This window comes from Cricetulus griseus, chromosome 2 (assembly GCF_003668045.3).
Source record: "Cricetulus griseus strain 17A/GY chromosome 2, alternate assembly CriGri-PICRH-1.0, whole genome shotgun sequence".
NCBI classification, from domain to species: Eukaryota; Metazoa; Chordata; class Mammalia; order Rodentia; family Cricetidae; genus Cricetulus; species Cricetulus griseus.
The window spans coordinates 382357722-382384676 of NC_048595.1; the positions used below are offsets into that span (position 1 = coordinate 382357722).

Here is a 26955-nt window from a genome sequence, read left to right on the forward strand (position 1 = left end):
TCAATGGACTCATTGGCTTATGAGGAATCAGCCTGCAGGGCAGGTGTGTGTGTTTGTGTGTGTGTGTGTGTGTGTGTGTGTGTGTGTGTGTGTGTGTGTGTGTGTGTGTGTGTGTGTGTGTGTGTGTGTGTGTGTGTGTGTGTGTGTGTGTGTGTGTGTGTGTGTGTGTGTGTGTGTGGGTCATGGTACCCCTTACCCACCTATGGGGCAAGAGTGAAGACAAGGAGGTAAGCTCACTCAGGCGACCTGAGAAGAAGGCTATGGGTGTGAGATAGGAGATAGGAGAAAGAATGTCCCACTGGAACACAGTATGGAAAAGGAAGCATGTAGGTAGCCCTGAGCCTGCTGGACCCCCATGCACATGGTCAGGGTGTCCTCAGAGAAAGGGAGCCGGGGGTTTGTACTATGGACCATTTGTCTTCTGATATCTGAGTAGGGAAGATCTGTTAGGTGCTTCCCCCTCCCTGAAGGCTGCCTCCACTATCTGTGAGCACTTCTTCCCGGGGCTCCTCCTGCCCTGAAACTGTGGGTACTACCTGGAGTGGGGGTGGGGCACATGGCTGGAGCCCTAGGAGGTCAGAACTCAGCCTAGCTAGGGCAGGACTATAGGTGTGAAGGAGCAGAGGTGATGGGGTCAGTGGGCTGGCTTTTACTCCAACTCCAGGCTCCCCAGTGACAGTGTCCCCAAGTCCTTTCTGGACTCTATGTTGATTCTTGTTGCTTGGGAGCCTCTGTGTTCTTGGGGCACAGAAGGCAGGCCATTCTAGGAAGGGACGTGCTACGCATGCTAAAAGAAAGGTCCCTGGTGTGGGTAGTACCCAGCAAGGTACAGGGCTGACTAGCAAGGTACAGGGCTGACTATAACCAAGGGGAAGGGGTGTCACTTGAAGGATGACAAAAAACAAAACAAAACAAAACAAAAAAAAACCTACCGGGGACACCTGGGCTGGCCCAGGTGAATGTTCTCACAGTGCCTCAAGGTAGAGCCTGGAGCCAGACCGGGCAGTGCGGACTCCACGCCTCAGGCAGGGCCCCCAAGGATGCGTGCCCTGGCCCTGGGAGGCCGGGTTGGGATTGAATCGCAGCCAAGAAATAAGTACAGTCTGGGCACCCGGGGCCAGGGCATTCTCAGGGCTCCTTCCTCATTCCTGGCCCTGTGGGAGTAGCCGGACCCTGCGCTCTGTTGCAGCCGCCACTGGGGATTTGATGACTGCCTCATGGGGACCCAGGGCTTCCTGCCAGCCTGCCCAGCCCTGGCCTGGGCCCCAGGCATGTTTCAGCCTACAGATCATCAAGCCCCAGCCTTGAGCCACCTCTTGCTCTCTCCCTGCTACAGAGAGGCTATGCCTCAGGAAGGGTCATCCCAAGGCTTTCCATGCATCCGGAAAGGACAAGGATCAGATGTAGGGTCCTACAGTATACTCCCTTTTGAAAAGCACAGTTGGAGCCTCCTCCAGGAGACTTGGATCTAATGTATGTTCTGTGGGTGCCTCATAGGACACATGGCTGGCTGTTGGATCAGCAGTTCCACCCAATGCCAGGCTTCCCAGGACACCGGGCAGTGGCCAAACCAGCCCCACCACATGCCTTCTGACCCTGGGAATGCCATTCACCATAGGCAGTGCATGGTCACCACAGGCTGTGGCCAGGCAATCAGTTAGGACTGCAAACCCCTAGGGACTCGAGGCTCAGGCCCTGTGAAAACATGAGGCCCCTAGAAGTTTACCACAAACAGCTGGGAGACCCCAGGTCCTCAGGCCTAGGAATCTGAAGTCAGAAGGGAATGGAGGTAGAGACAGGGCCTTCTACCTGCCCTCTCCAGCTGAGGGCATATTGGCCCCAGCCCTGTGGTTAATTCCTGTACATCAGACCATTAGGCCTTGTGTCCTTGCAGCCTGAACCCTTTTAGAAAAAATTCAAGGTCTATGTATAAGCATATATCCAGGGATTGTTGCTGGCTGCTAGAGGCAAGCAAACCCGATGGGCCCAGCTGAGCCTAGCCAAGATCCTCAAGTACAGAATGGAAGGAAGCAGGCCTCTTAGCCAACAGAGGAGGTGAAGGAAATGGGCAAGACTGAAGGGGTCAGCCTTGGTGGGCAGTGTGTGTCCCCACCCTCAGGACAAGAGCTGCAGAGGCATTTCACGGAGACTCCATACACAGTCAATTTTCTGATTCCAGCTTTTATTGGGGCCAAGTGCTTCCCTCCAGAGGAGGCAGCAACACAGCCCATCAGAAGTAGGGCACTTCAAGGACATGTGGTGCCCGGCCACCTCCACCCCAGCACACAACATTGGGACAGCCAGTACCCTGCCTGGGTCCACTAACCACCTCTCTCCCCTAGGCAAGGTCTGCGGCTGACTGAATGCAGGCGCAGGTGCCTGGCAGCCCAGGGACAGTGCGAATTGCCTCGGTGGCATCAGGGGCCCCCGAGGGTCTGTTTCAAGCAGAAGGAGGAGCCTGGCTTGGGGGACAGCAGACAAGGCCATCCCCCATCCCCTCCGGTACCCAGTGTAGGTCACAATAACTTAAGAGACATGACAGACGGGGGACGCTATATAACAATATAAGTTAACCAGGCTCCTCAAAGGGGACACTGGGCTATGGACTTGGGCATCCCAGGACTTAGGGTGAGGAGATGGGGCCGGGATCAGGGTGGGACATCTCCAGCGGCCCAGAGGCTTGGAACATCCTGATATGATAGGGACACACAGCTGGATGCAAGGCAAGGGCAAATAGGGGTCACTTTCCCCAGGTCAACGTCTAGGCCACCTGGCTTGGTAGCCACATTCCGGTGGACTTCTGCTATGACAATACCCTCATGTAGGGAAGGCTGTGGGCAGTTGTGCTATCAGACCTGGCAATTCCTTACCTCTGCCATGCGCTGTAAAGGAGAGGGAGGGATAGGCCCAGGTCTGAGCTCTTATGTCCCCATCTGGAAAATCCTGAGGAAAGAGGCTATCAAGCCTCCCACAGACCCCTGCTTGAGGGTCCCATATCCTCATAATGTGAGGACCCTCAAGCAGATGTCTGTGGACAGTAGGCAGGGGGGCCTGGCAGATAGAGCACTAAATTCTGGATGCCAGCTCTCTGGCATCAGGTTTAGAATGGAAGGACGAACCCCAAGCACTGGAAGAAGGTTCAGTCTCCCATCACCTTGGCTACTTACAGAGTTTGGGCTGCTGGGGCATAGTTCACAGAGCCATGGGGTCTCCAAGAAATACTCAGATTGCTCTATGTCTATCTGTCATGTGGGTCAACTGTCCCCGACCTCTCCTGAACCTGTGGGGCAGTCTTGGGGATCAGGTTGGCTCCAGAATAGAGGGATTTGTAAACTGGGAGTGGAGGCTGCAGAGGGCTGGGAGGGTGAAGGGCTAGGAAGAGGCATGCCTGGAGCCTGACACAAGCCACGTGCCATTTATATGACAGTTTCCAAATGGAATGCAAGATGGGCTGTCCTCTAAGGCCATCTCAGGCCTGCAGACCCATCAAGCCCCTCCTAGGGTGCTGCTGAGGAGCCCCCCACACACACCAGCCAGCCTCTTTGCCAACCCTGATACCCCTAGGCCCTGGACAAGGAACAGAGGACCCTTGAGGGAGGGGCCAGGAGAACTGAATGAATGAGATGGCGGTGGGGCAACCTCGAAGAGAGTTAGGTCTGGCTACCCGGTCGTTAGTACTGAGTCCTCATCTGATGCTAAGAAAACATAAATAATTTTGTCAACATCCATCCACACTGCCCTGGGCTGCGGGACACAGGCCAGGAAACAGTTTTGAGTGTGACTGGTGGGTGTGGCTTTTCTGTGTCCAGCCACCAGACAGGGAGGTGACCCTCAGAGTCTCGCGGTCACTTTGAGGTTCAATTTCCCGAAGAGAAGTAAAGGAATTTGTCTCCATTGGGTAGCAAACCGTGGTGTTGGCCTTGGATGCTGGGCATGTCAGGGCACTGCTGTGCCTCTGGAGGGGACAGTGCAGGGAGGAAGGAGACTGGAGTACCCCGAGCTCCCCATCCCCAACTCTACCCTCCTGCGGCCACAGCTGGCAGCTCCGGAAGAAAAGGATGTGCAAAATGGCGAGGGCCACAGGGTGGGCAGGCGCCGTGTGCGCCTGCACAGCAGCCTCACTTGCAGGTGAAGACCTCGGTGCGCTCGCTGCATGTGTTGCACTTGACGAAGCAACACCAGTGGAATTTGCAGTTGCACTGCCACACCTTGGTGTACTGGTGCGTGTTGTAGCCGCGGCCGCAGCACATGGTGTCGCAGCCGTCGGCGCCTGGAGAGGTGCGGTTGCACAGGCGGCCCTGCGTGCCCACGCTGCCCGTGGCTGCGTCCTCCTCGCAGTAGTTGGGCGACTTCTCAATGTACACCAGGTCCGTCTCCATGGGCTTCTGGTAGCTGCGCAGCTGCTTGATGCGCAGGAAGGTGGGCTGGCGCAGACGGCTGGCGCGTACCACCTCCACCTGCACGGCTGCGTTGTATTTCTCCTTGAGCAGGTGGCCCACCTCACGGAACTTGGGCAGCGTGGTCCAGCAGGTCTTGGTGGTACACGAGCCCGACACACCGTGACACTTACATTCAAGCTTCATGCGGTCCTCCAGAACCTACAAGCAACAGAGCAGAGGCAGGGAATTGAAGAGGCTGGGTGCACTCCAGAGCTCCCTGTGTCTCCTCCATGAACTTATTCATTTAAGCTGCTAAAACTGGGTTCCCATGTGCACACTCAGTAGAGTGTGGTTGATCAGAGTTATTTGGTTAAATCCAGCCCTAATGAGGAAATGGGACCAGGGCCACTTGCAGGAAAGCAGGTAGGGACTCTGCCGGGAGAGGCCCAGCAACAGCAGGTGATTAATAAGCACAGGCCCTCCGTGTCTCCATCTCCCTGCCACTGCCTTATGCCTGGTGCAGGGCCTGGCATGCAGTCAGGGCTTAGCAGCCAGCTGCTTAATGACAGCCTGGCGTGCCAGTGATGGAGGGAACTGGGAGGGTGAGGGCATGGGTCAGCGAGGCCCAGTCGTGCCATCCTCTGGGAAGCCAACAGCCAGGCCTAGCCGGTTGTTGTTCTTTCTCCCGGATGCATGAGGGCCCAGGATGGGTGCAACCCTGTGTTTTCCTTGGGCCTCCCTCTCGCCTGGAAAGGCCAGTTCCCAGAGCCAGCCCTGACCCCAGGTACTCATTTACCCAGATCGAAAGGGCCCTGCCAGCCGGCCTGATAAAAGATGGGGAATTACAGTTAGCTGCAGCCCTGTGGCTGCAGAGGGGCCATTTGTCAGCTGTCCCTGCTTCACTGGCCTCACCTCCACAGCCTGGGCCTTCCAGCATTTGGCCCATAGCCCCACCCCCAGGGAAGAACTCACTGTCAAGGGCACCTGTTGTCAGACCCAGCTCTGCCCCAGACAAGGAACCTCCGCAAATGAGTGTGTGGATGGATGGATGGATGGATGAAAACAATGAGTGAAAGCAAGAATCCCACAGACTGCCTTCACCTCAGCACCTTCCCTGGACCTCACGGGGACCTCTGGGACGCATGGTCCAGTATGATATACTGGAGGAAATACTCATGACTCCCAGGGCCTATGGGAACTCACAACTTTGCAGGGCTCACATCTTAATCCATAACCACGAGACACAGTCAACACTGGGAATGATGGGAGTCTTTTGAAACCTCAAAGCCTGCCTCCTAGTGACACATCTCCTCCAATAAAGCCACACTTTCCAACCCTACCCAAACAGTTCCACCAACTGGGGACCAATTATTCAAACATATGAACCTATGGGGCCATTCTCATTCACACACATCTGTGCAAAGCCAGCCAGTGTGTGCAGTTACCAAGGGGTAGCTGTGGGGCTTCCTGGAGAAGGTGATGCTTATGGTGGTAGGAGCTCGTGAGATAGGCAGGGATTTGGAGGAGCATTCCAAGAGGGCCTACCAAAAGATACAACAGTGCCTCGAGAATTCAGGGCAGCATGGGGTTCTATGCCTCTCATTGCCGGATGAACCCTGGGCGGTTATCCCCATGATTGTTCTTCAGCTAAGTGACTGATGGCCTGCAGTGAGACCAGGGAAGCTGATCAGGAGGAAGGGGGAGACAGGTAGGACTGGCTCAGGTTTCATGTAGAGGGAAAGGGGAACAGTGTGGGCCAGAAAGGCCTGAGAGTCAGACCAGAGTAGTTTCACGCATACTTGGGACCTGTTCCTTACATCTCCCATCCCTTGTCCATCCTGGTGACTCTCCTGTTTTGTTTGGCTCTGCCCTCTTCTACTAGTCTTCTTCAAACCTAGTAAGTCCTCTGCCCTGGCCACCTGCCCACCAGCTAGCTAGACTGGCCCTCTCAGGTCCCAAGCAGGAGTAGCAGGTCACTCTGGCTGACAACTCTCTTCCAATGGCTGAGACGAGTCATGGTCCAGGTTGGGGCCATGCAGGCCAGCAGTCAGCTACCAGTGTCGCTGTGGCCTGCTGGATATCCCTTTCCCAGGCCATAGCTCCTGAGACTCCTTGGGGATCTGTAGCTTGCTGCTCTCCTCTACCCGTGCCTGCCTGAGGACATCAGATTCTACACAGCCATGCTGGTGACAAGGGCAGATGAAGTTGATTGGGCAGGTGTTTGCAGAGTGAGGGGCCGAATCCTCGCTTGGCTGGGTCCCCTGAGCTGGAGCCTCGCCGGGAAGTGATCACAGGATTCAAGAATGTGCCGTTTCCTTCTTCAGAGCCCTCGCCATCAGAGCGACAGCAGCTGTGGCGCCAGGGACAGCCAGGAGCTTGGGGCACTGAGGCCAGCCCAGGCACTCAGGAGACACAGGGAGGTTGCAGAAGGGGTCTCCTGCCTGAGGCTGACTGCTCTGCAAGCCTGGTTCCCGCCAACACATGGGAGTGGGGTGCCAACTGCACTAATGGAGGATCCAGGGCCTCAGAGTAGCACCCTTTTGACCAGGTAGGGGGGAGTCATCAGGCTGAAGCCAAAGTCCTTTAGGAGAAGTTTGGATAGCCCAGGGAACTCTGGCAACCCTCTACCCCAGCAGGGCAGGCCTGGGTGGATGGAGATGGTGTCTCACATTCAGCCCAGGGGTAGCTGAGGTTTTAAGAGACAGGTTGTCAGTGGAGCTCTTGTTCCCTCATTTCCTGTGGGTGGCTTGGCCTCTCCGGGGATCTGGGAACTGCAGGGACATGGCTTTGCCTGCTGTCCTTTCTGACTCTGGGCCCAGGAATGGCTGTGGGTCTTGCTGGCCTAAGAGCAGCAGTCACACTCTGGGTTTGGTGTGGGCTTCCCTCCCAGATCTATACATGGGATAATAAGCCTACCCAGAACCACTGTCAAGGACCCTTGGTCAGGACATGGTCTGTGGCCAGCTGATAGCGTGCTATCCCCCAGCTTCCACAACGGCTTCCAGCCTGGGTGGGCATCAATGGAAGGACCCCAGTGCTGTCCTGAGCACAGCACCTTACCTTCCCATAGCCCTGGCCTGATATCACCATACCTGAATAGGGTAAGAAACCATAGATATCACCTTCTCAGGAATCCACTCCATCTGCCTATTGTCCTTGCTTTACACTATGGTGGGGACTACAAAGGGACAAAACTATTGACCTGGCTTCCTCACATCTGAGTAGTCTTTGGGAACAGTCTCTTTCTGCCCAGACACCAGGGGGCACCTCTCTCTAATGACCAGCACAGACCATGAAGTGTCTGGGAAAGAGAAGCAGGGCAGAGTTGGTGGCTACAATGAACTGGGCTCTGAGCTCAGCCCATATCACCCCAGCTCATCCAGGATCCATGTCTGAGTTCCTGCAGCCTGAGGAGAATGGGGAGTGAGATGTTTGGAGGCTGCTGCTCATAACATACCACAGGAAATCTCAGAAGGAACCTTACAGGGACAAGATGAAGGTAAAATGGAACCGTGTCCATCTGGAATAGGGTGGCCCATAAAGTAGTAAGTGTCCTCCTATGAGACAGATGAGACAGGAGCCCAGTAGAGGCCACACAGTCAGAAGCAGAGGTAGAGCAACACAGACACAAAGCCAACAAATGCTGGGACCTCTAGAAACTGGTCAAGGTGACAGGACCCCACTCCACTACCATACTCTACCTCCCAGAGCCTTTGGAGAGAGCATGGCCCATCACACCTTGCTGCCAGCTTTCAGTGCCAGAACAGTGGAAGAACACATGTCTGTCCTGTTTACACTGTGAGTCTGAGGTGCTCTGAGACATCTGTCTGATGCCCTAGGTTGGTTCAGACCCCACACTGGAGCAACGTGACAAGCTCAGGCCCTCAGTGCCCCTTCCCACCACAGCTAGTGCTAGCACGGAGCTGCTTGGAAGAAAAGGCTCACATGTGGCCACCAGCTCACTTTCAGGGGTTCAGGCCAAAGTGTGCTCACAGCTTCAGGGGGTGAGGCTACTAGAGAGGCAGCAGAGGAATCTGGCAAAGTATCCAGCATCCATTGTGCCCATGGGGAGACTAAGGCTCAGCAGAGAGATAGGGCCAATTCCCACACAGCTGAGGATAAAGCCGGTATAAGGACCACAGCCTTTAATCACTATTTCTTTTAGTGGGTGGGGGAGGCAGTATCTTACTATGTAGGCCTAACTGGCCTAGAACTTACCATGTAGGCCAGGCTGGCCTCAAACTCCCAGAGATCTGCCTGTTTCTGCCTCTTGAGTGCTGGGATTAAAGACATATACCTTTATGCTTTCTCTGGCTCTTTCTCTTTTTGAGACAGGGTCTTATTGTCTAAAACTCACAATCCATATCAGCCTCAGTGATGTGCTGCCATACCTGGGTACCACTGTCCCTTTACAACATTGCCCCATGACCTCCCTGTTTCTAACTAGCCTCCACCTATCCTGCTCTCCCATGGCCTGTTCTCATCTTGGTTCATAGCACCACTTTCCTTCAAACCCCTAGTACGGTGTCTGGGCTGTTCATTTGCCCTCATTCCCCAGCCAACAGCTGCCAGGACTCACTCTTATCCTTCATTTGGCCCCTAGACCCACCACTAGCCTTCATCTTCCTGTGTCTCCAGCAGCCATTCCTGCCTTAACCCCTTAGACTCCCTTACCAGATCCTTCTCAGACCTAAACTGGAGATAATGCTAGCTGGTCCTTGGATGGCCCTTTGCCTGGAATATTTGTCCCCATGAACAGGGACCAGAACTCAGGCCTGAGGGGCTACTTGGCCAGCTCTGCAGCAGCCTGCCCTGGGGCTCACTGTCCTTGAGAAGGAGTGAAATCTTCCTTTCAAGAGAAAGAAATCTGCTAGAAAACAAGCCATTGAAGAGACTGGTGGGCTCCTATGAGGGTCCAGCCTTGCCTATTCTCCATGTTAGAGGCCCCTCTCTTCAGCCTCCCTGGCAGGGTGGGGCGGGGCGGGGCAGGGGTGGTGGTGGTGTTAATTATATGCTATGAACCAGCCTTTGTCTGGAAATGTTTGCCTCTCTGTGAATGCATTGGAGGCCACAGGGCCACTCTTTCCTCAGTGTTTGTCACCATAATCTAACAGCCCCCTCTGAGGGACACTCCACATCAAAGTCAACCCTCATCTTGTTCTATGCTAGCTCCTGCTTCCTTGGGTCTGACTCATCCACTCATTCTACTCCCATTGGCTGGAACTGCTTGCAGCAATCACCCTTCTTGCCACACCACCACCACCACCACCTCCCTGAATGTCCTTCAAGACCCCACTCCTATGTCACCTCCTCCAGGAAGCTCCTGTGCCTTCCCCTGGACTCCTAGGTCCTTTATACCCTTAGGTGATCCCAGACCCCCTAGTCAGTTGGATTGCTCTCTACTGTCTGGCACAGAAAAAGGGCAGAGTCTTGAGTATGAATGAATGAGACACTGGTCTCGGCCATATTCCCTGAGCTGGAGCTCGTCAATTCTTCTTTGCATGGAAAGGCCAGTTCATCCCAGGCCCAAGAAGCCCCCAGGCCCTGCAGGCATGGGTGCAGCCCCTAGAGTCGAGAAGCCAGATCCAGTCCATGTTCTGCTCGGCTGGCTGCCCTATCTCGGGCCATCTTGCCGCCGTGGCAGCCGCTCCTCCTAGCACAGTATCTGGGGCCCTCATCTCCCTGTGGCGGCTGGGCTCACTCTGACTTCTTCCCTAGTGTGTCCTGACCTGATTGTCTTCCATTCTCACCCTCACGCTATCTGGCCCCTATGCAAACCTGACTATTCCACAAGAGTCCTTGACTGACTGTACCCACCAATCTTGAGACAGTAATCATGCTCCTTCCTCTGTCCTCAGCTGTCTGGTTTTTCTTTATTTGTTTTTGGGTACTTGGGTTTTTTGTTTGTTTGTTTGGTTAGTTGATTGGCCTCTAGACCCAGGCATTCCCGCTGTTATGGCCTGAGGCCTTGGTCCACCTGCCGGTCCCTAGCCAGGCCCAGCTCATGTTTTATAGAAATGGTTCCACATGATCAAACCCTAGATGTCTGTAGATGGGGCAAGGAGACTGCCTGGAGCTGCAGAGAGACACAGAAGTGACACCAAGAGCATCTGGTAGTACTTCCATGGCAGGTGTCATGCCCCCTGTGCCTGCCATGCCCGACACACCAGCATGCTACCTTTCTGCCTGCCTCATTGTTGTGGAGGTTCATGAGGCGCCTGGCGTTCTTTTTGATCTCACGAGCATCCACAAATCGTCGGGAAAAGTCAATGCCATAGCGCACATCAGCCGAGCAGCCTCCCCACTTCCAGCCTTCAGCCTGGTTGTAGTAGCCTTGCTTCTCACGGTCACAGCCACAGTTGCTCAGGTTACCCTGGCTGCAGGCAGCAGTGACAGCATGTGCCACGCCTGCCGCGGTGATGGCGTATGTGAAGGCAGCCTCACGACTCCCTGTGGAGAGAGACAATACATATGGGTGATGAGGCCTTCAAGTTCTGAGCCTGGTGGTCACAGGGGATATAGTCCACCTACTGTAGGTTCCGTACCTGCCTTCTCTGAACTTGCAACTCACTAAACTGGGGCTGATGAACCCCACCCTGAAAGGGGGTAATAAGGACGTTTGAGTGGCATTTGTGTCTGCAGTGACCCACCAACACATACCACTGTCGTTTTCTGTCTCCCTGTTCCCAAGGAACAGACCATTTGTGTTCTGGGCAGAAAGTGCTATTCTGGGCCATGAGGAAGTTAGTTCATAGTCTCTGTACTGGAGTCAGAACCCCACAGAGCCCAGAGCCTACCTCCCTCTCTCTGCTCATCTTCAGTCCGTTTCAAGCAGTGGCCTCTCAGATCTCCCTCTCCTTCCAACCTCTGGGCAGCAGCTATTCATCACTAAGTGTAGTCTAGGCAGGGCACCCTCCCACCCCACCCCTGCTAACACCTGCTTGGCTTCCTTGGCCCTCTCCCCATCTTGTCAGGGATGATGACTCAAGTCTTCTGGGTGTGGCTCACACCTCCTCTAGATTTACTGGTCTTTGGGGGGTAAGATTCCCTTCCCCTGGCTCTAATTCCTCCTCCTCCAGGCAGCCTTCTCAGGATGAAGTCCTCACTGCTCAGACGGGGGTCCTTTCCACCAGGTTAGCCCTACAGAGATCCCTGGATCCTTACAGGTCCAAAGGCTCCTCAAATGGGCAAACACCTGCCTTGTTTTCTTCTTTGTCTACCACAGTCCCAGGCTGGGCCATCCAAGCCTTCCATCTTGGATTCATTTTTTTCTTATGTCCCTCTCTGTTCATATACTCTCTATTTCCTTCAGGACTCCAGCTCATGGTGGTGTGTGGGTACACAGCAGGCTTATGAAGGGCACCCTGGGAACCTAGGGCAAGCTCTAGTGAGGGATGGCCCCTACCATCTCATCTATGGACAGCAGGGCCAGTGGTCAATTATGGCTAGGGTGGTGGAAAACCCAAGACCCAGCCTTAGCAAGGCCCCATGCCAGCACTTGCCTGTCCCAGCCTGTCCCTGGTACTAGGCTGCAGGCCCTGCTCCCAGAGGCTGTGTCTGCTGTGACCCACCACTACAGAATAATGGCTCTGAGTCAAGTCAGGTCAATAAACCACATCAAGAGCCAACTCTACACCTGGCCTAAGTCTACCTACCTACCCACCAACTGGCTGGGGTGTACATGAGGACATCTTCCTTGCCAGGAGGAGCTCACTGGGGGACCCTCTTCCCTCAAGGTAAGGATAGAGTGGAGGCCACTGTCTCAGGCCTACAGCAATCTCCACTTTGCCCTGCTACGCTACTTGGCTGCACTCACACTGCCCCTATCACCTCTCTTGCCAGAACACAGTCCCAGGGGCTGTGGGCTCTGGGCTCCAATTATGACTGGAGATAAAAGAGGTGAGAGATAACCCCTAAGCCCATTGGACTCTGCACAGTCCTGTGTGGCTAGTATTGTTCTCAGAGGCCCCAGAGCTATCCCATCCCTGTACTGGTGGAGGCTGGCCAGGAGTCCCAGGAGCAGAAACTGGAAAAGTGTAGGAATCTGTGTCCCTGGGTCTAAAGTGGGTCACCAAGACCCTAAGGGAAGCTGCCAGGTTCTCTTTTCCCTCTGATAAGGCCTGGCAAAGTCAGCTGACCAACTGTTGAGAATGATGGAGGTGACCAGCACAGGTGGTTCTCAGGTGTAGGGGGACTAGATAGCTCCTGACCCCAGGATGAGGGCTCTGTGGAGGCTGAGCTGCCTTCTTAGTGTGCACAGGTTTCAAGTATCCAATGCTGGGGTCTAGAAATTCAAACCATTGTGCAATTTTGCAATTGGGGCAGACAGAGGTGGGTGTCATCCACCACCTGACCCCAGGCCAAGGCAGTCACTGGAGATGTTCAACCTCTTCCATTACAACCAGGAAACCTATCTTGAAGCCTCAGGCAAGCAGGCAGGTGCCCTGGATTGCAGGTGTGTTTCAGGACGACCCAAGGCGTCCTGCATGGGTCCCGCTTCAGGCCCCAGCTCTCACCTGCTTATGCCCACACTTGCTCTGACTCAGTTACTCAGCAGTTACTCATCAGGCTGCCACTCCTGCTAGGGCCGCTTTTATTTGGTTTTAATGAGCCAAGCCCTTCGTCTGTTGCCATGGAGACAGGGAGAGGGGGAACAAGAGGCCAGTGGTAGTTTGTAGAGAAGAACAACCCATGTGAGCTCAAGCAAGGCTGAGGGGCTGCTGTGGGCCAAGGGTCCCTGCAACTAGCATGCTGTAGTGTGTTCACTTTTGAGTCTTGAATGAGCCCTGGATGCTGGCTCAGTGGGCTTGGTAACTTGCCCCAGGCTGTGACATGCCCAGGTGATGAGTAGAGAGGGAGGAGTGACTCTAGGCTTCCCCATCCCTCTTAAGGCCTTGGCTGGGGCTGCCCAGGGCCTAGCCTGCTTCCTCCAGGAGAGAACAGGGAAAACTGACTCAGAAGATCCCGACCATGCAGACAGCCTGGGCTCAAGGACTTAGTTCAACAACCACTGATGTCTCCCAAGATATCTGAGATGGATTCCAGTATCCTGGCCTAGTCCCCAAAGTCTCCAAGGCCTGATAGCATACTATCCCCCACGAGTCGCAGCCCAACATGGCTAGGGTGAATGGTGGCCCATCTGAGGGTAAGTGTAGTCAGCTCAATGCAGAGGAACTATTTGTGAAGAAAGAAACACCCAGCTACCTGCCTCCTGCCTGACAGGCAGTGGCAACTCTGCCTTCAGTGACTCTCAGTGTCCCCATGTCACAGGCTCTGGATGCAGCTGAGATTCTTACTGTCCTAGAGTGTTTCCTGGATGCAGGGACCCTCTGGGCAACAATGGGGCCAGTTTTCTCACACATTCTACAACCAATGCCCTCTTCCAAATCCTCAGACATGGGTGGATCTGGGCACTTCATTTTATCTTATCCTTCCAACAACCCCAAGAATGGGTCATTTTAGATGGACACATTTCTCAGATAGGAAAACTGAGCCTCCTAGTGGTAAACTATTTGCTCTAGACAGTGGCTGCTGCCTGGGCTCCAGCTGTTTCAGGTGATAGGTTTGGCAGGGAGAAGGATGGAGTGAATGGTGACAGCATGAACGATCTTCTGTGCAGTTACCAGCTGTCCTGAGAGGAGACTTGGCTCACGAAGACCTAGGAGTCCTTTGGGATCCAAAACTAATTCTACACAGGTCTTCACTCTTAAGCACTGGAGCCCCTAGTCTCCCTGGAAAATACCAGAGATGGGTAAGTAGGTTCCTGGATGGATTTCTGAGTCTTGATGGTCCTCAGGGCCCCCTGTCCACAGTGTTTGGATACATCAAAGCAAGCGCCATCAGCTGAGGCGCCCTGGCTAATAAAGGGGAAAGCAGTGAGGGGCATGCAGAGAGATTTGGACTAGGGAAGGCAGAGGAACACTGGGGGATGGAAGGGGTAGGCAAACCACAACCCTTCTAGAAGCCTGTTGCCTTGTGGGACTAGAATGTTCATCTCTGCCTGGAGCCAGCTCTGGGGGCAAACAGAATCAGCGACACTACCCCCATCACTATGAGGGAGAAGAAGGTTGAGGCCAATAGAGGAACCATAGGATAGCCGGGTGCTTCTTAGGGTTCAGTGAGGCTGGGTGGGAACACCCTCCTCCAGGGCCAGTACTTTCAGCACTGCCCAGCAGTCTCCAGCATCTTCATCCTAAGTAAACCCAGACTTATGAAGACAGCAGATTCTGAGACTACTACCATGTGGGTGGACCACAGCTGTAGAGCAGAGGCTGGCCCAGCCACAGGGAGACTGCCTAGTTCAGTGCTCTCCTTAGGTTATTCAAACTCTAGTCCTCACTGAGCAGATGGGCTCCCCATCCAGCTGGCACAAGCTGGGCTCATAGGACAAGAGATATGGCCCCTGCCTGCTACATCACTACAGTGTCAGACTGGAGCTGAGTCTCAACTGCCTACTGTCCTCTCATACCGACCCCCAGAGAACATCGCTAGGCAGAGACAACGGGCCTGCTGCCCAAAGCAGAGGCAGGCCAGGGCCCCCTGCCTCAGGGCAGAGCTGGGGCTAAGCCTACCTCAGACCTATCAGTCAAGCTACCTGCCACTCCCTGGCATCTACATGGGCCACACACTACTTTCAGAACACTATAAAAAACAGAATTGAGCTCACAATGACCCCATGAATTACACAGGGGAGGCCAGACTATAAAAGCCCTTGGCTGTCTCTCAGAAGAGGGGTTGGAGACCAGGATCTCAGTTCTGAGAACGATCTTGAAGACTTTCCAGTTACATACCTTAACCAAGAAGACCAAGGGAGGCCTAGAGAAGGATAGCATACTGCCCAACATACAGCAGCTCAGGATATGGCAGAGCCAGGACTTACAGGCCAGTCACTGAAGTCAGAGGTCAGAGGTCAAAGGTCTGGAGTTACCCAGGGACTAGAGTCCTCCAGAAGTCAAGATCCTAAAATGGGCTACTTGGGTGATGCTGACCCAGAAAAAGGGCCTTCCTGTATTCCTATGGCCATACATAGTCCCGAAGACAGGCTGTCCTTCTCCTACCAACCTTGCTCCCTCTTAAAAAAAAACAAAAACAAGAACAAAAAACATTGTCTTCAGGTTACTAATAAAAAAGCAACCAACCAATTAAAAATGGGCAAAGGAGGGGATTTGGGGATGGCCCAAGCGCTTGCCTAGCATGCAGTAGGCCCCAGGTTTCATTCCCAAGATTGAAAAAAAAAATTACCAGCAGCAGAGGGGAGAGTGTGTGTGTAAAGACTCTGAAGATACATTTCTCAAAAAGAGTATGAAAACGGCCAATAAACACATGAAAAGACTCTCAGTGCCCAATGTCCTTAGAAAATCTAAATCACAGTGAGATGCAACTCATATCCACCAGGATGGCTGAAATCAAAGACCACTAATATCACACACTGGTGAGGGCCTGAAGCCTCGGAGCCCTGGACACTGCCACTGTGGATGTGAAAGGGGAAGCCACCGTGGATGTCTGGCAGGTCCTTGGAAATGTAACCATAGAGCTACCTGATGCAGCAACCACACAACAAGGCATGTGCTAAGAAACGAAGTCACACCCACAGAATCCCACACACAAATGTTCACAGTGGCTCAGAGTAGAAACAGCTCAAGCATGCATCAATGATGGGAGAAGAAAATGCAGTATACTGGGGCTAGAGAGATGGCTCAGTGGTTAAGAGCCCTTACTCTCTTGCAAAGGACCCAAGTTCAGTTCCTAGTTGGGCAGTATAACTGCCTGTAATTCCAGCACCAGTCTATCAGACACCTCTGGCCTTCCTTAGCACTACACACACACACACACACACACACACACACACACACACACACACACACACACACACACACAAGAAAAGAAGGTATATCTATATAACAGACTATTATTTAGCCTTCAAAGAGAAACGATGCTAGTGTAAATCTCAGGCCTTGAAAACATATGAAATGAATGAAGCCAGACACAAGGAGCCCATGTGCAGGAATGTCTACAGTTAGCCAATCCACAGAGAGGAAGTGGGCTGGGGAATAGTGACTCAAGGCACAGACTTTCTTCTGGGGCTAAGAAAATGTCTGAGACCGGTAGTGGTGGGGGCACTGCAGAGACTCCAGACCTGCAGTGCCACACACAGAGCTGTATGGCTGCAGCCTGTCACAGAGGTGTAGCATTTGATGTTCTGAAGGGTTCCACACACCTACTTAGTCCAAGTCCTCATGGGACTCCATCAACCTCAGCTAGGTCCTCAGCTGTCCAGTAAGACACAGAGCAAAGAAGAAGCCAGTGACTAGCCTGAGGGCATACAGCAGATGAGTCACTGAGCTGGAGTCTGACCTGGGAAACATGAGTTCTCAATGCCCCTGAGGTCTAAGTCCCAGACTGGAAAACCTGCACCCTCTGCCTCCTGCTTCACATTGGGACCCCATAAACCCATGTCAACCCAACATCTCACTCTCTCCATCATATACTATCTAACAGTCTGTGTGCTCTATACCTCTATAGCCCTGCTCCTGGCCAGACCATCCAGAGCCCTGCAGAGATGTCTATACTTCCCTCCCCCCAAATCTGGCAAAGCTTTTCAGAAAGCCAAGCCCAGCACAGGACAGCTTAGTGGCAGGGAATGCTGACCCAGGGCAGACAGGTTAGGCAAGGCTCCTAGCTGCTGAGGCAGAGGGCTGCAATCAGAGTGTGCAGGAGGGTTTCAGCTGGAAGGCAGTGGACGGACTAGGAGAGCCAGACAGGAAATGATGCTGAAGGTAAGTCCTAAATGGTAGAAAAGAAAGGCAAGCAAAGGCACAGGGAACACTGTCTCAGGCAGGTGGACCCTCGGTGCAGAAGTCCGGAGGAGTTTATCCCAAGAAAGCAGGGGCCCCACACCATTTGCTCTGGAGAGAGAATCAGGCAAGTATAGGGTTTTCCTCTAAGAAGACAGGACATGCTTGGAGGTGTGGCTCTGATCTAAGCTGAAGGGAACCCTCTGGCAAACTGTAGGGGTTTGGAGACAGCACGGAGAGGCAGGTGCAGGGGTGCCTATGGGTGATTCAATATATTGTATCAGCAGGAAAATAGGGGAGGGGAATACAAGATTCCTGAAGGCCTCATATGTAGTGTTGGAGGAGAGATCAAGCCTAGGGGAATCAAAGGAATCCTTAGCTGTGGGTAATTTAAGGGGTCTGAGGACAGGAAAGGAAGAGAAAAAACTGACACACAGGCTTAGCCTCAAGAAGACAAACCTGTGCCTAGCCCCCACCACCAAAACCAGCCCCAGGGAGCACTGGGTCTGTGCTATGTGACCCTGGCCAGACCCTTCACTCTTAGGCCTCAGTGTTCCTGGGTACAATGGGTTCCCTTTAAAATATTCCTGCGGTGGGCAGGAATATAAGATGGTGGGCCTGGGCAGTGAGATATGGCTGGTGATCTTCCACCCAAGATCCCTCCCCTCACCCAGCCTACCAGGTCCCCAGTATCCTCCTAAGTCTAGAATAGAGCAGGGAGTATACTGTCTCCAAGAGGATCCATCTACACATCAAGAAATTGGGACCCACAGAAATATGGACGTCCCTGGACCTGTGGGTAGCTCCGCTGGTCAAGGGTATAGTGCCAACATTTAAGGGGGGCTTTGTCTGGACAGGGCCCCAAGTGGCTACCAGGCACAGGAGTTGGGAATGGGAAAACTTAGGAGCTAGAGGCAGCGCCTCTATGTCCCTTATGGCTGCCCATGCCCGCTCCTCAGCCCTGGCATAGACTTAGTCACCAGGGTCTAGATGTAAACCCTGCCTAAGTGGGTCTCAGACCTGCACCCTAGCACTTAGAGCCTCAGGCCAGGGTGTGTACAGCAGGGCACAGGGTAGAGACAGAGACAGTAACGTGGTCCATGGTCCAATACACAGATACCTCTGACCCCACAGGGATCTCCAGGCTCTGCCTGGTGCAGGTTAAGCAGGCTGCCTTCCATCCCTGCCTACTTCTTCCCCAGTAACACCCCTTGAAGAGGCCTCTGATGGAGACAGTTGGAGAGGCATTACATGTGCCAGGGCCTGAGTACCATGGAGGTGATGGTGACATACTGCATGTAATAAAGATACCACCCCTGCCCCCTGTCAGAGAGGGTCTGACCCTGGGCCTGCATAGGTGCTATGTATCCCACGTATGAGTGAGGAGTATGAATATATGTATGGATGCATGTATGTATACATGTGAACATGTACACGTGTGCATATATTCACAGAGATGTATATTATGTTTGTGTGTATGCACACGTGTGTGCAGGTGTATACCTGTGTGCAGGTCTCTGAATGTGTGTTCATACATGTATACATCTATGAGCATATACATAGATGTATATGTATTTGTATAGACCCATATGGTGTGTGTGTGTGTGTGTGTGTGAGAGAGAGAGAGAGAGAGAGAGAGAGAGAGAGAGTGTGTGTGTTTGTGTGTGTGTGTGTGTGTGTGTGTGTGTGTGTGTGTGTGTGTGTATGGTGTGTTTCCATGTGCCTATCTGTCCTCCTCTATCTCTCTGTCCCTCTGTCCCCTCTGGCTCCCACCCCACCCGGCCCCACCCAGCTTGGCTGAGTCAGTGTCTCCACTCTAAGCTCCTCACTGCCGTTGTCATAAACAGCAGCAGGGAAAGGCCTGCCAGGTCCAAACATGCAGGCCTGCCTGCGCCCCAGGCTTTTGTTCCGACCCAGGGTGGCCCGCACATGCTGCTGTGCAGCCCTGTAGATAGTGCCCCAATTGGGGGCACTGGGCTGAGGATAGGACCTGGCTATACGACAAGGGAACATAAAGTTAGAGTCCAGGGGTCTGTGTCTCTTTTGGGTCCTGTAGAGCTTCTGGTCTCTCACCCATGCAGCCTTGGGACAGTGCTAGTCACCCTCTATTTCTCCCTCCCTCAGGGCTGCTGACAAAATCACCCATTGCTTTGAAGAGAAGTGGGGTTTGGGCCTCAGCCTCTCCTGACACAGGAGAGAAAACAGAGGCCCCAAGGACATGAGTCTGTACTCAAGGTCACCTGGGTGAGCTAGTCCACTGGCCCAGGAAAGATGTCCCCTCCCAGGCCTGCCTGACTATATTCCCAACAGGGCCTGCCAACAAGGTGAAAATTCCAGTCCTGGACAAGTCCCAGGTGGCCTCTAAGGGGTTGAAGGATGGTTCGGGTCACCACAGCCAGCTGCATAAGGCTATAGATCTCAGTGACAGTGACAGTGGTCTTCTGTGAGAAGCCCTCCCATCTGTGAGCTGCCTTCCAAGGAGGGATGGAGTCCAGGCAGTAGTCTGAGGCCCCGTTACATCTCAAGCCAGCAACTGACTTTCAAGCTCCCGACTGTCCCTAGGGTCCTGGCAACCAGGCTCCTGAGCATAAGAAATGAATGTTCTGCTGCTTTGGCTGGCCCTGGTGTTGGCTCAATGGGACAGTAATATGAGATTCTCAGGCCAAGTGTCTGAAAACCTCAAGGCTAAGGTCCTCTAGTCCTGCCTCCTCCTGCATACCACCCATGCCCAGTTCACTGGGGACGCCCTAGGCAGGTTTCCAGTGCTAGGGCTGATAATGGCAACACTGTCCCTCACATTGAATTGACCTGTAATGCCATGGGAAAAGCACATCAAATCTAAGTTCAAATTGTCCTGGCCATGTGAGCCAGGTCACTTCCATCCCTTCTGAGAACAGTGTCACCAAACAAAAATCTCAAGCAAGCCATGGGTATCTTCTGAGGTTTCCCAATGATCACATTAAGAAAAATATAAATAATGTGGGATGTCAATGTGGGTGATCTTTCATTTAGCCAATATTTCCAAACAGTATCATTCTAATATACTGTAGGATAAAGGGGCTGCTTATTTCTGGGGTCTGAGCCCTGTTGTCTTACACTACTGTGCACTCAGTGGAAGCACACCTGCCAACAGAGGCCTATAGCCCATCAGGAGGTCAGGGAAGTCAGTGTCCTTCTGGGGACAACCCTCCCCACCCCACAGGGGCCTGCTTGCAATGACGTGCTGAGGAGCCACTCTCCCTCCCCAAGAGCCCTCCATTCTCAGATGACCTAAAATGGGTAAATCTACTCCCTCCCCAAGGAGGGCTTCAGCTGCCCTCCTGTTTTATCACTGGTGGGTCTGGCTATAGGGACATTGTCCCATAACAAAGCTCACCCTTAAAGCCAGCAGGAGTCAGCCTTGGTCTGCTCACGTGGGCTTAGATTAGGGGCGGCCCTTATGCCTGGTCATGTCTGAGACCAGCACATGATAGGCAGAGCACTGCATGCCGGAGCCAGGGACTCTGCAAAGCACAGTCCAGGCCAGGTTAGTGGATCAGGGTCGCTGGGCTCAGGAGGAACTGGGGCTCTCAAATGCTCAGAATCTTCTGGATGCTCTGGGCTCTTAGGGGGCTCATAGCATTCCATCTGTCTTTCTGCACCCTTCAGCCTCAACTCTCCCACACTGCTCCCCAGCTCGCCCCACAAAGCACCTGCCCTTCAAAAAATGCTCTTTCTGCTTCCTGGCCTCAGGGCCTTGGCACATTCTGTTCTCCCAATCTCCTTCCTTAGGCTATATTTTGTTGAAAGTCCTGACGTGGTTATGGCGACTGTTAGCAGCTCCCACACTTGCAAGGGAACCCAAATTTCTAGCAGGCTTCCCTGGTAGTACACAGATAACCCAACACATATACTCCCATGCCTTACCTCTGTCTCTTCCTCCATCTCAGGGCAGAGCCGGGCTGTACTTAAAATGCATCACCCCCCAAGTTCATTCTCAGTCAATGGAAGAGACTAGTTGGAAGAGCCCTGAGCTATCACTCTCCCTGGATTGTGGGAACAGTCCTGGACAGGTTAGAGAGCAGAGGGTGCCAAGCATGGAATACCATGTCAGTAGTGGGGAATCTAAAGACTGTCTTGACCTTCTCAAAAGAACAAAGCCACTAGCACTCTCAGTGTGCTAGACAAGGCTAGTGCAGTAGTCATCATGGGAGTACTGAGTGTCCCGTCCATGGAGGTAACTGCAAAGGTGTTGGAGAAGGAGTACAACTTTGCAGAGAGGCTTTGCTATCTTAATGGGGTTTCCCTTCAACATTTAAGTTTTAGGACCAGCCCAAGGTCGCAGGCAAGGCCTAAAGGGGGCTGTCCCACCATCCAGACCATTGCTCCTCTCAGGGACAATCATTAATTGGCCCTGCTTGAGAGGTTGCTCCCACGAGAGCGCCCCGGCTGCCTGCCAGCTCCCAGCCGAGCTTCCGGGCGTGTCCAGGCACCCAGCAAGCCTCTCAAAGTGGCTAGCTCACAGTACTGCCTGCTTGCTGCTCCTGACTCTCAGCCACTGAGAATAGAGAAGGAGCCTTCTCATAAAGGCAAAGCCCCTGCGGTTCTGGCTCCTGCTCCATCAGCTCGGCCTATGGCCAGAGCTGCCCTGCTTGAGTGCAGCAGGAAGCTATAGGAGGCTAAGGCAGGGCAGCAAGACCCAGGCTGGACTCCAGAAAGCCTGCCCATCCCAGGGCAGGAAGGGCTAGGGACAGGCACAGGCTGACCCAGCTTGAGGGTGTGGAAAAGCCCCCCAGGAGGGAGGGAGATGAGCTATAAAGATATATAGCAGAAGGAGAGGCCTCTTGGGCTGAAAAATGAGACAGGAAGGGGTCTGGCTTACTTGGGCAGACAGAAACGCCAAATGTGGCTGGGGCTCTGGTGGGAGAAAAGCAAGGTGAGGGGCTCTGAGTTAGGAAGTTAACCTTAGCTCAGGGCAGTAGAGAGCTACTGCAAAGATTAAACATTGCTGGTTTTTTTTTTTTTTTTGCTGGCAATGAATTTGAAAGTCTCATACAGATTAGGTGGGCCAGGAGCTGGCAAAGGTGGGAGTGACAGGGCACTACTGCAGCACTCTGATCTAAGAGGTGCTGGGGAATCGACCCCAGACCCTTTGGCATACTAGGCTAGCTGTATACCCACAGAGAAGAAAGGAAAGGACACAGGGTGGCTTCTGGGTGGCCCAGTAACTGAGGCTGTGGAGGCCAGGGGACATGCACAGCTTCCAGGGGAGGGCTAGAGAAGAGGTCCGGCAGGGATGAAAGGGTAGAGGGGTGGAGAGTGGAAATGATAGACACCAGGTGGTCAAATGGATGGGGAGCTGGGAACAGCACATTTGAGGAGCCCAACGCCACACAGAAGAGCCAAAGTATCTGTGGGTCAGCAAGACTCGGTACACCAGGTGACATTGAACTGGCAGGGTACTGTGAAGAGAGTCATCCATGTGTGCCTAGGGATCGACACTCCTTATCTAGGTCAAGGCAGGGAACAGCTAGAGATGGAAGAGAACCCAAGTTGATAAGTCAAGGTGGAAGCCAAGGAATGGGAATAGTCAGCAACACAGGCCACTAATGACCTGGACAAGAAGCTATGTGGAAGTGGACAGAGGTGGGCTGGGGTATGAGAGAGTCTGCTGAGGACTCAGATGTTCTTGAAGGCAAGACGAAGGGCCAGGTTCTCCCTAGGAGAAGAGGAACAGTCCCCTCAAGAGCAGGGGACACAGACAGTGTGTCTGTGCAAACTGTTGAGCAACAGCCACATTAGCCTAGTCCCCAAGGGAGCAAGGAGCAGAAGGGGTACATAGAGCAGCCCTCTCCACCCTGCCTTGGTGGCCTCCTTTCTGTGGGCAAAGCTGTGCCCCTCCTGGCTGCTGGTGGGCCCAAGGCCACTTTCCAAGGACTAGCTATGATGTTCTTCAAAAGGTGGGGTAAGGGGACAGCAGTGGGCCAGCATTGCTCCTAAGAGGACAGCGTGGAGAGTCACTGGGATTCTAGGGAAGGCTCAGGTCTGTACATGTCTCTCTCCCTGTGTCATGGGTTCCCAAAGTTCAAGCCCCCCACTCCTCTGAGGCTTGCCCTGATTGCCACGTGAGGTGAGAGACTCTGGGTCTACACCCTGGACAGGCTGAGTGACAGCTGATGACCTTACAACATCAGCTTCTTCCCTGTGGGTTGGGTGCCCGCAGATGCCCCACAGGGCACCTGGGGAAGTGGGTGGGAAGCCACACAAGGCGGGTACCTCTGCCCACTACTGCCCTCCCCATCAGCCCCCAGCAGGCATCTGGAGGGAGTGATCTGCACTTGGGTGGCAGAAGCCCCAGGGAGGGGGCGGTGCCATGCTCCTGGCTGCACTAGGTGCCACCCACAGGCTGCTCACCACAAAGGGGCCCGCGGGAGTTTTCCCCTGCACCACCCCCAGCCCATGCTGGCATTTGCAGCTGTATAGAGCCAGCTCCTGCTTGGGTCCTGTGGCAGCTGCAGCCCTTTGGGTTGTGGGAAACACTGTGAGCCTGAAGATTAGGCAGACAGCAAGTCTTGGACTCTTCTCCCATCTAACCTACAGATAGTCTACAGGGCAGCTGGAGTCACTGTCCCTGCCCACATGCAGCCGGCAGCATTTATTGAGCACCTACTGAATTCAGGCATTGAGATCCAGCAAGAGCCTATTGACTCATTGCTCACACTACAAATAAGGAAACTGAGGCTCAGGGTAGCCCCAAGAGACACAGCCAAGGTCACACAGCTGGATTCAGATCTAGATACTTGCTGGAAATTTCCTTTAAGACTCTTTCTAGCCCTGAATTGGGGTCCTCCCTGGGTTTCATTTTCCTTATCTGTGAAATGGGCACCATGTAGCCAATGAAGTGCTTCAAGGGCAGGCATCCCCATGCAGCCCCCAAGGACTGTGCCATCACCCGACATGATAACTGTCTTCAAATGGAATACCACCCCTGCTTCACCCAGATCTACCCTTGCACACGGCATCCTTCCTTCAGGGTCAGAGTTGTCACACCTGAACACCCTGCAGGCTCCGTCTGCTGGAATCCCTCAGCAAGGAGCAGGCAACATCTCATGGTTCTCCCTGGGTGAGCTGCAGTGCTCAGCCTACATCCAAAGCCTCACACATTCTCCCTGCTTTCCAAATGGCAGCCACAGAAAGTAGAGCAGGGGCCTGTGTCCTTGAAGCTACAAAATAGGACGACCTGCTGCATTGACTCCCTAGCCTCTGCTTCTGTCTACCTGGGTCACTGTTCCCCCACACCACAGCCCAGAGCTAGGATGCTCGTCCAGACACACTAGTTGTGAGGGCTGGACTTGGGGTGGGTGGTGGAATACCTGGCCCCCAGCCCACAGGCCCAAAGACACCCTTACCTACTCGGAGCTCTTGCCCGAAGACGGTCTTCTCGCCCAGGGCGGAGCAGTTCCAGCGGCCGAATCGGAACTGGTGTTGGCACTCATTGATGCCCATCTGAGCCCCCTCCCCGATCACAATGATGGCATCGGGGCGGCTCTGGCAGATGGCGCGCTGCCGAGGGGCCAGGCCAGGAATCTTGTTGCAGATGATGTTGGCTCCTAGGGCCACCACGGACGACAGTGCTCTGTGGAGGCAGGGAGAAGACAGGTGCTGAGAACCCCTCAGGCAGTCTGCTGTCCCCACTGGCACTGAACACCTCCCTCTGCTGAGCCCCACCAGCCCTAGAAGTGTTAGAACCACAGACCAGTTCACACCTGCAGAAGCCACGGTGCCTGGGCCTGAGTCAGACACACACGTTCTCCAGAGCAGACAATGTCCCACCTGGGATCTGACAGCCTTGGCACAGCTCCCAGTTGGTTTGGAGTGGCACTCTCAACTCCCCAAACCACCGGGCTTTCCTATCTTCTCCTTCTGAGCCCAAAGGATACAGCCTCCAGCTCCTACCTGTGTGTGACCTTGAGAAGACACCCTGAGACTAAGTTTCACATTCAGGCAATGTGTACAGACACCTGCTGCCCCCAGCATGCAAACAGATACACCTGAAATAGTGCCCCCCTCACATTTCCAGATGAATGGGTACACTAGGAAGAGACAGGATCTGACATGAGGTGAGCACCTACTGTGTGCTGGGCTGGGCTCAGAGTCATGGCTGCCTTTGTAATGACTCCTGGCAACTCCCAAGGAGGAAGCCTCTTGCCAAGTTCACTCTGAGCCTGGAGTATTATCAACACAGTTGTTTGTTTTTGTAATGAGGGGAAATTCACATAACATAACATTAACCATTTAAAAATGTACAGCCCCGTGGCCTTTAACACACACACACAGTATTGTACAACCTCCGCCTCTATCAAGTTCCAAGCTTTTCTCAACATCCCAAAAGGAAACTCTGTACCCAGGAGCAGGCACTCCCAGCCCCTCCTCCCCCAGCCCCCGGCAGCCACTAATCTGTCTCTGTTCCCACGGGGCTGCCGCTTGCTCGGACAGTCTGTGGAATCTTACAATACATGTGGTCTTTGGAGCCGGATTCCTTCCACTCAGTGAAATGCTTTCAAAGTTTATCCAAGTCACAGCATTCATCAGTGCCTCATTCCTTTTAAAGGCTGAATAATATTCCGTTTGCACAATAGGCCATCACCTGTTGATCTACTACCCATGGATGGACACCTGGCCCCATCTCTCAGCTATGGCCATGAAGGTGCACATGTCTGTCACTGTCTGAGCATCTACTACTGGGGATGGACTCCCTGGGTCATCTGGCAATCCTCTGACCTCCCGAGGAATTGCTCAAAGGTTTTCCACAGCCATTTTACTGATCTTTTGGTTGGAGAAGGAATATCCAGAGGGAGCAGAGAGCTAGTTTTCAGGTTAATGGCCAGGGCTGGGCTCAGCTAGTGGAGATCTGGCCTTCCATGCACAAACTTCAAACAAAGTAACACATGACCTAGATGCAGTGGTTCATGCCTGACGGGAAGTAGAGGCAGGAGAATCAGGAGTTCTAGGTTATTCTTAGCTATTTCAAGTTTGAAGTCAGTCTGGGCTACAGGAGACCCTGTACAAAAACAAGAACAACAAAAACTCTCCAGCTTTAAAACAACAGACTGAGCCAGGCAGTGGTGGCGCACACCTTTAATCTCAGCACACTGGAGGCAGAGGCATGTGGATCTCTGTGAGTTCAAGGCCAGCCTGGTCTACAGAGTGAGTTTCAAGATAGCCACAGCTACTTGTAGAAACCCCTTTCTTGAAAAGCCAATTAATAATAGTGACGATAATAATAATAGTGATGATGATGGTGATGATGATGACAAATCAGAGTTGGGTTACTTAGCAAGGGAGCACTGGTGAAGAGGGACTACCAGGGGCCCCCAAAGATGACAACTAGGCCCTGGGCCTTTGACAAGATGGGGCCCTTCTCTGCCTGTGGCAGTTCTTTGAGAACTCTTGTGTTTTTCCAAGCTACCATACTCCCCAGGCAGCTGGGCAGTTCCCCGTGTGGCCTGAGCCCCCAGCATGTGCTGCAACCTCAGTGACACTCAATCTCTGTGACCCGCCTGCCTGTTCTACCTGCTAATCTGGCCAAGAGCCCCCCCTGGGTCTCCCGTGACACAATGGGGTGAACACGCCCCAGGCTGGCGTTGAGGAAGGGCATCTAGGCGGGTGGGGCTGGGAGCGGGCTGGAATCTGGGGAATCTAGCCCAAAGTAACTGTAGAATCCTCGGAAACCGAGCTGGGGAAATGAGCTGGATGGGAACTCCACCAGGCATCACTGGCAAAGCAGTCACTTTGGTACCAGA

At 53.6% G+C, this 26955-nt stretch overlaps 1 protein-coding gene across 2 annotated transcripts in view; it reads right to left on the minus strand.

Moving 5' to 3' along the window:
- Window positions 1-2051: 2051 nt before the first annotated feature.
- Wnt7b (Wnt family member 7B) overlaps window positions 2052-26955 on the minus strand; it is a 45072-nt gene continuing 20168 nt past the window's right edge. The window contains exons 2-4 of one of the 2 annotated variants that reach the window (XM_027396180.2): window positions 24562-24788; window positions 10558-10829; window positions 2052-4598 (exon numbers count right to left, since the gene is read on the minus strand). In XM_027396180.2, the coding sequence (XP_027251981.1) occupies window positions 4119-4598; window positions 10558-10829; window positions 24562-24788 (979 nt within the window). In that variant the 3' untranslated portion in view covers window positions 2052-4118. The remainder of the gene's footprint in view (window positions 4599-10557; window positions 10830-24561; window positions 24789-26955) is intronic. The other variant, XM_027396181.2, reaches the window with a different exon arrangement.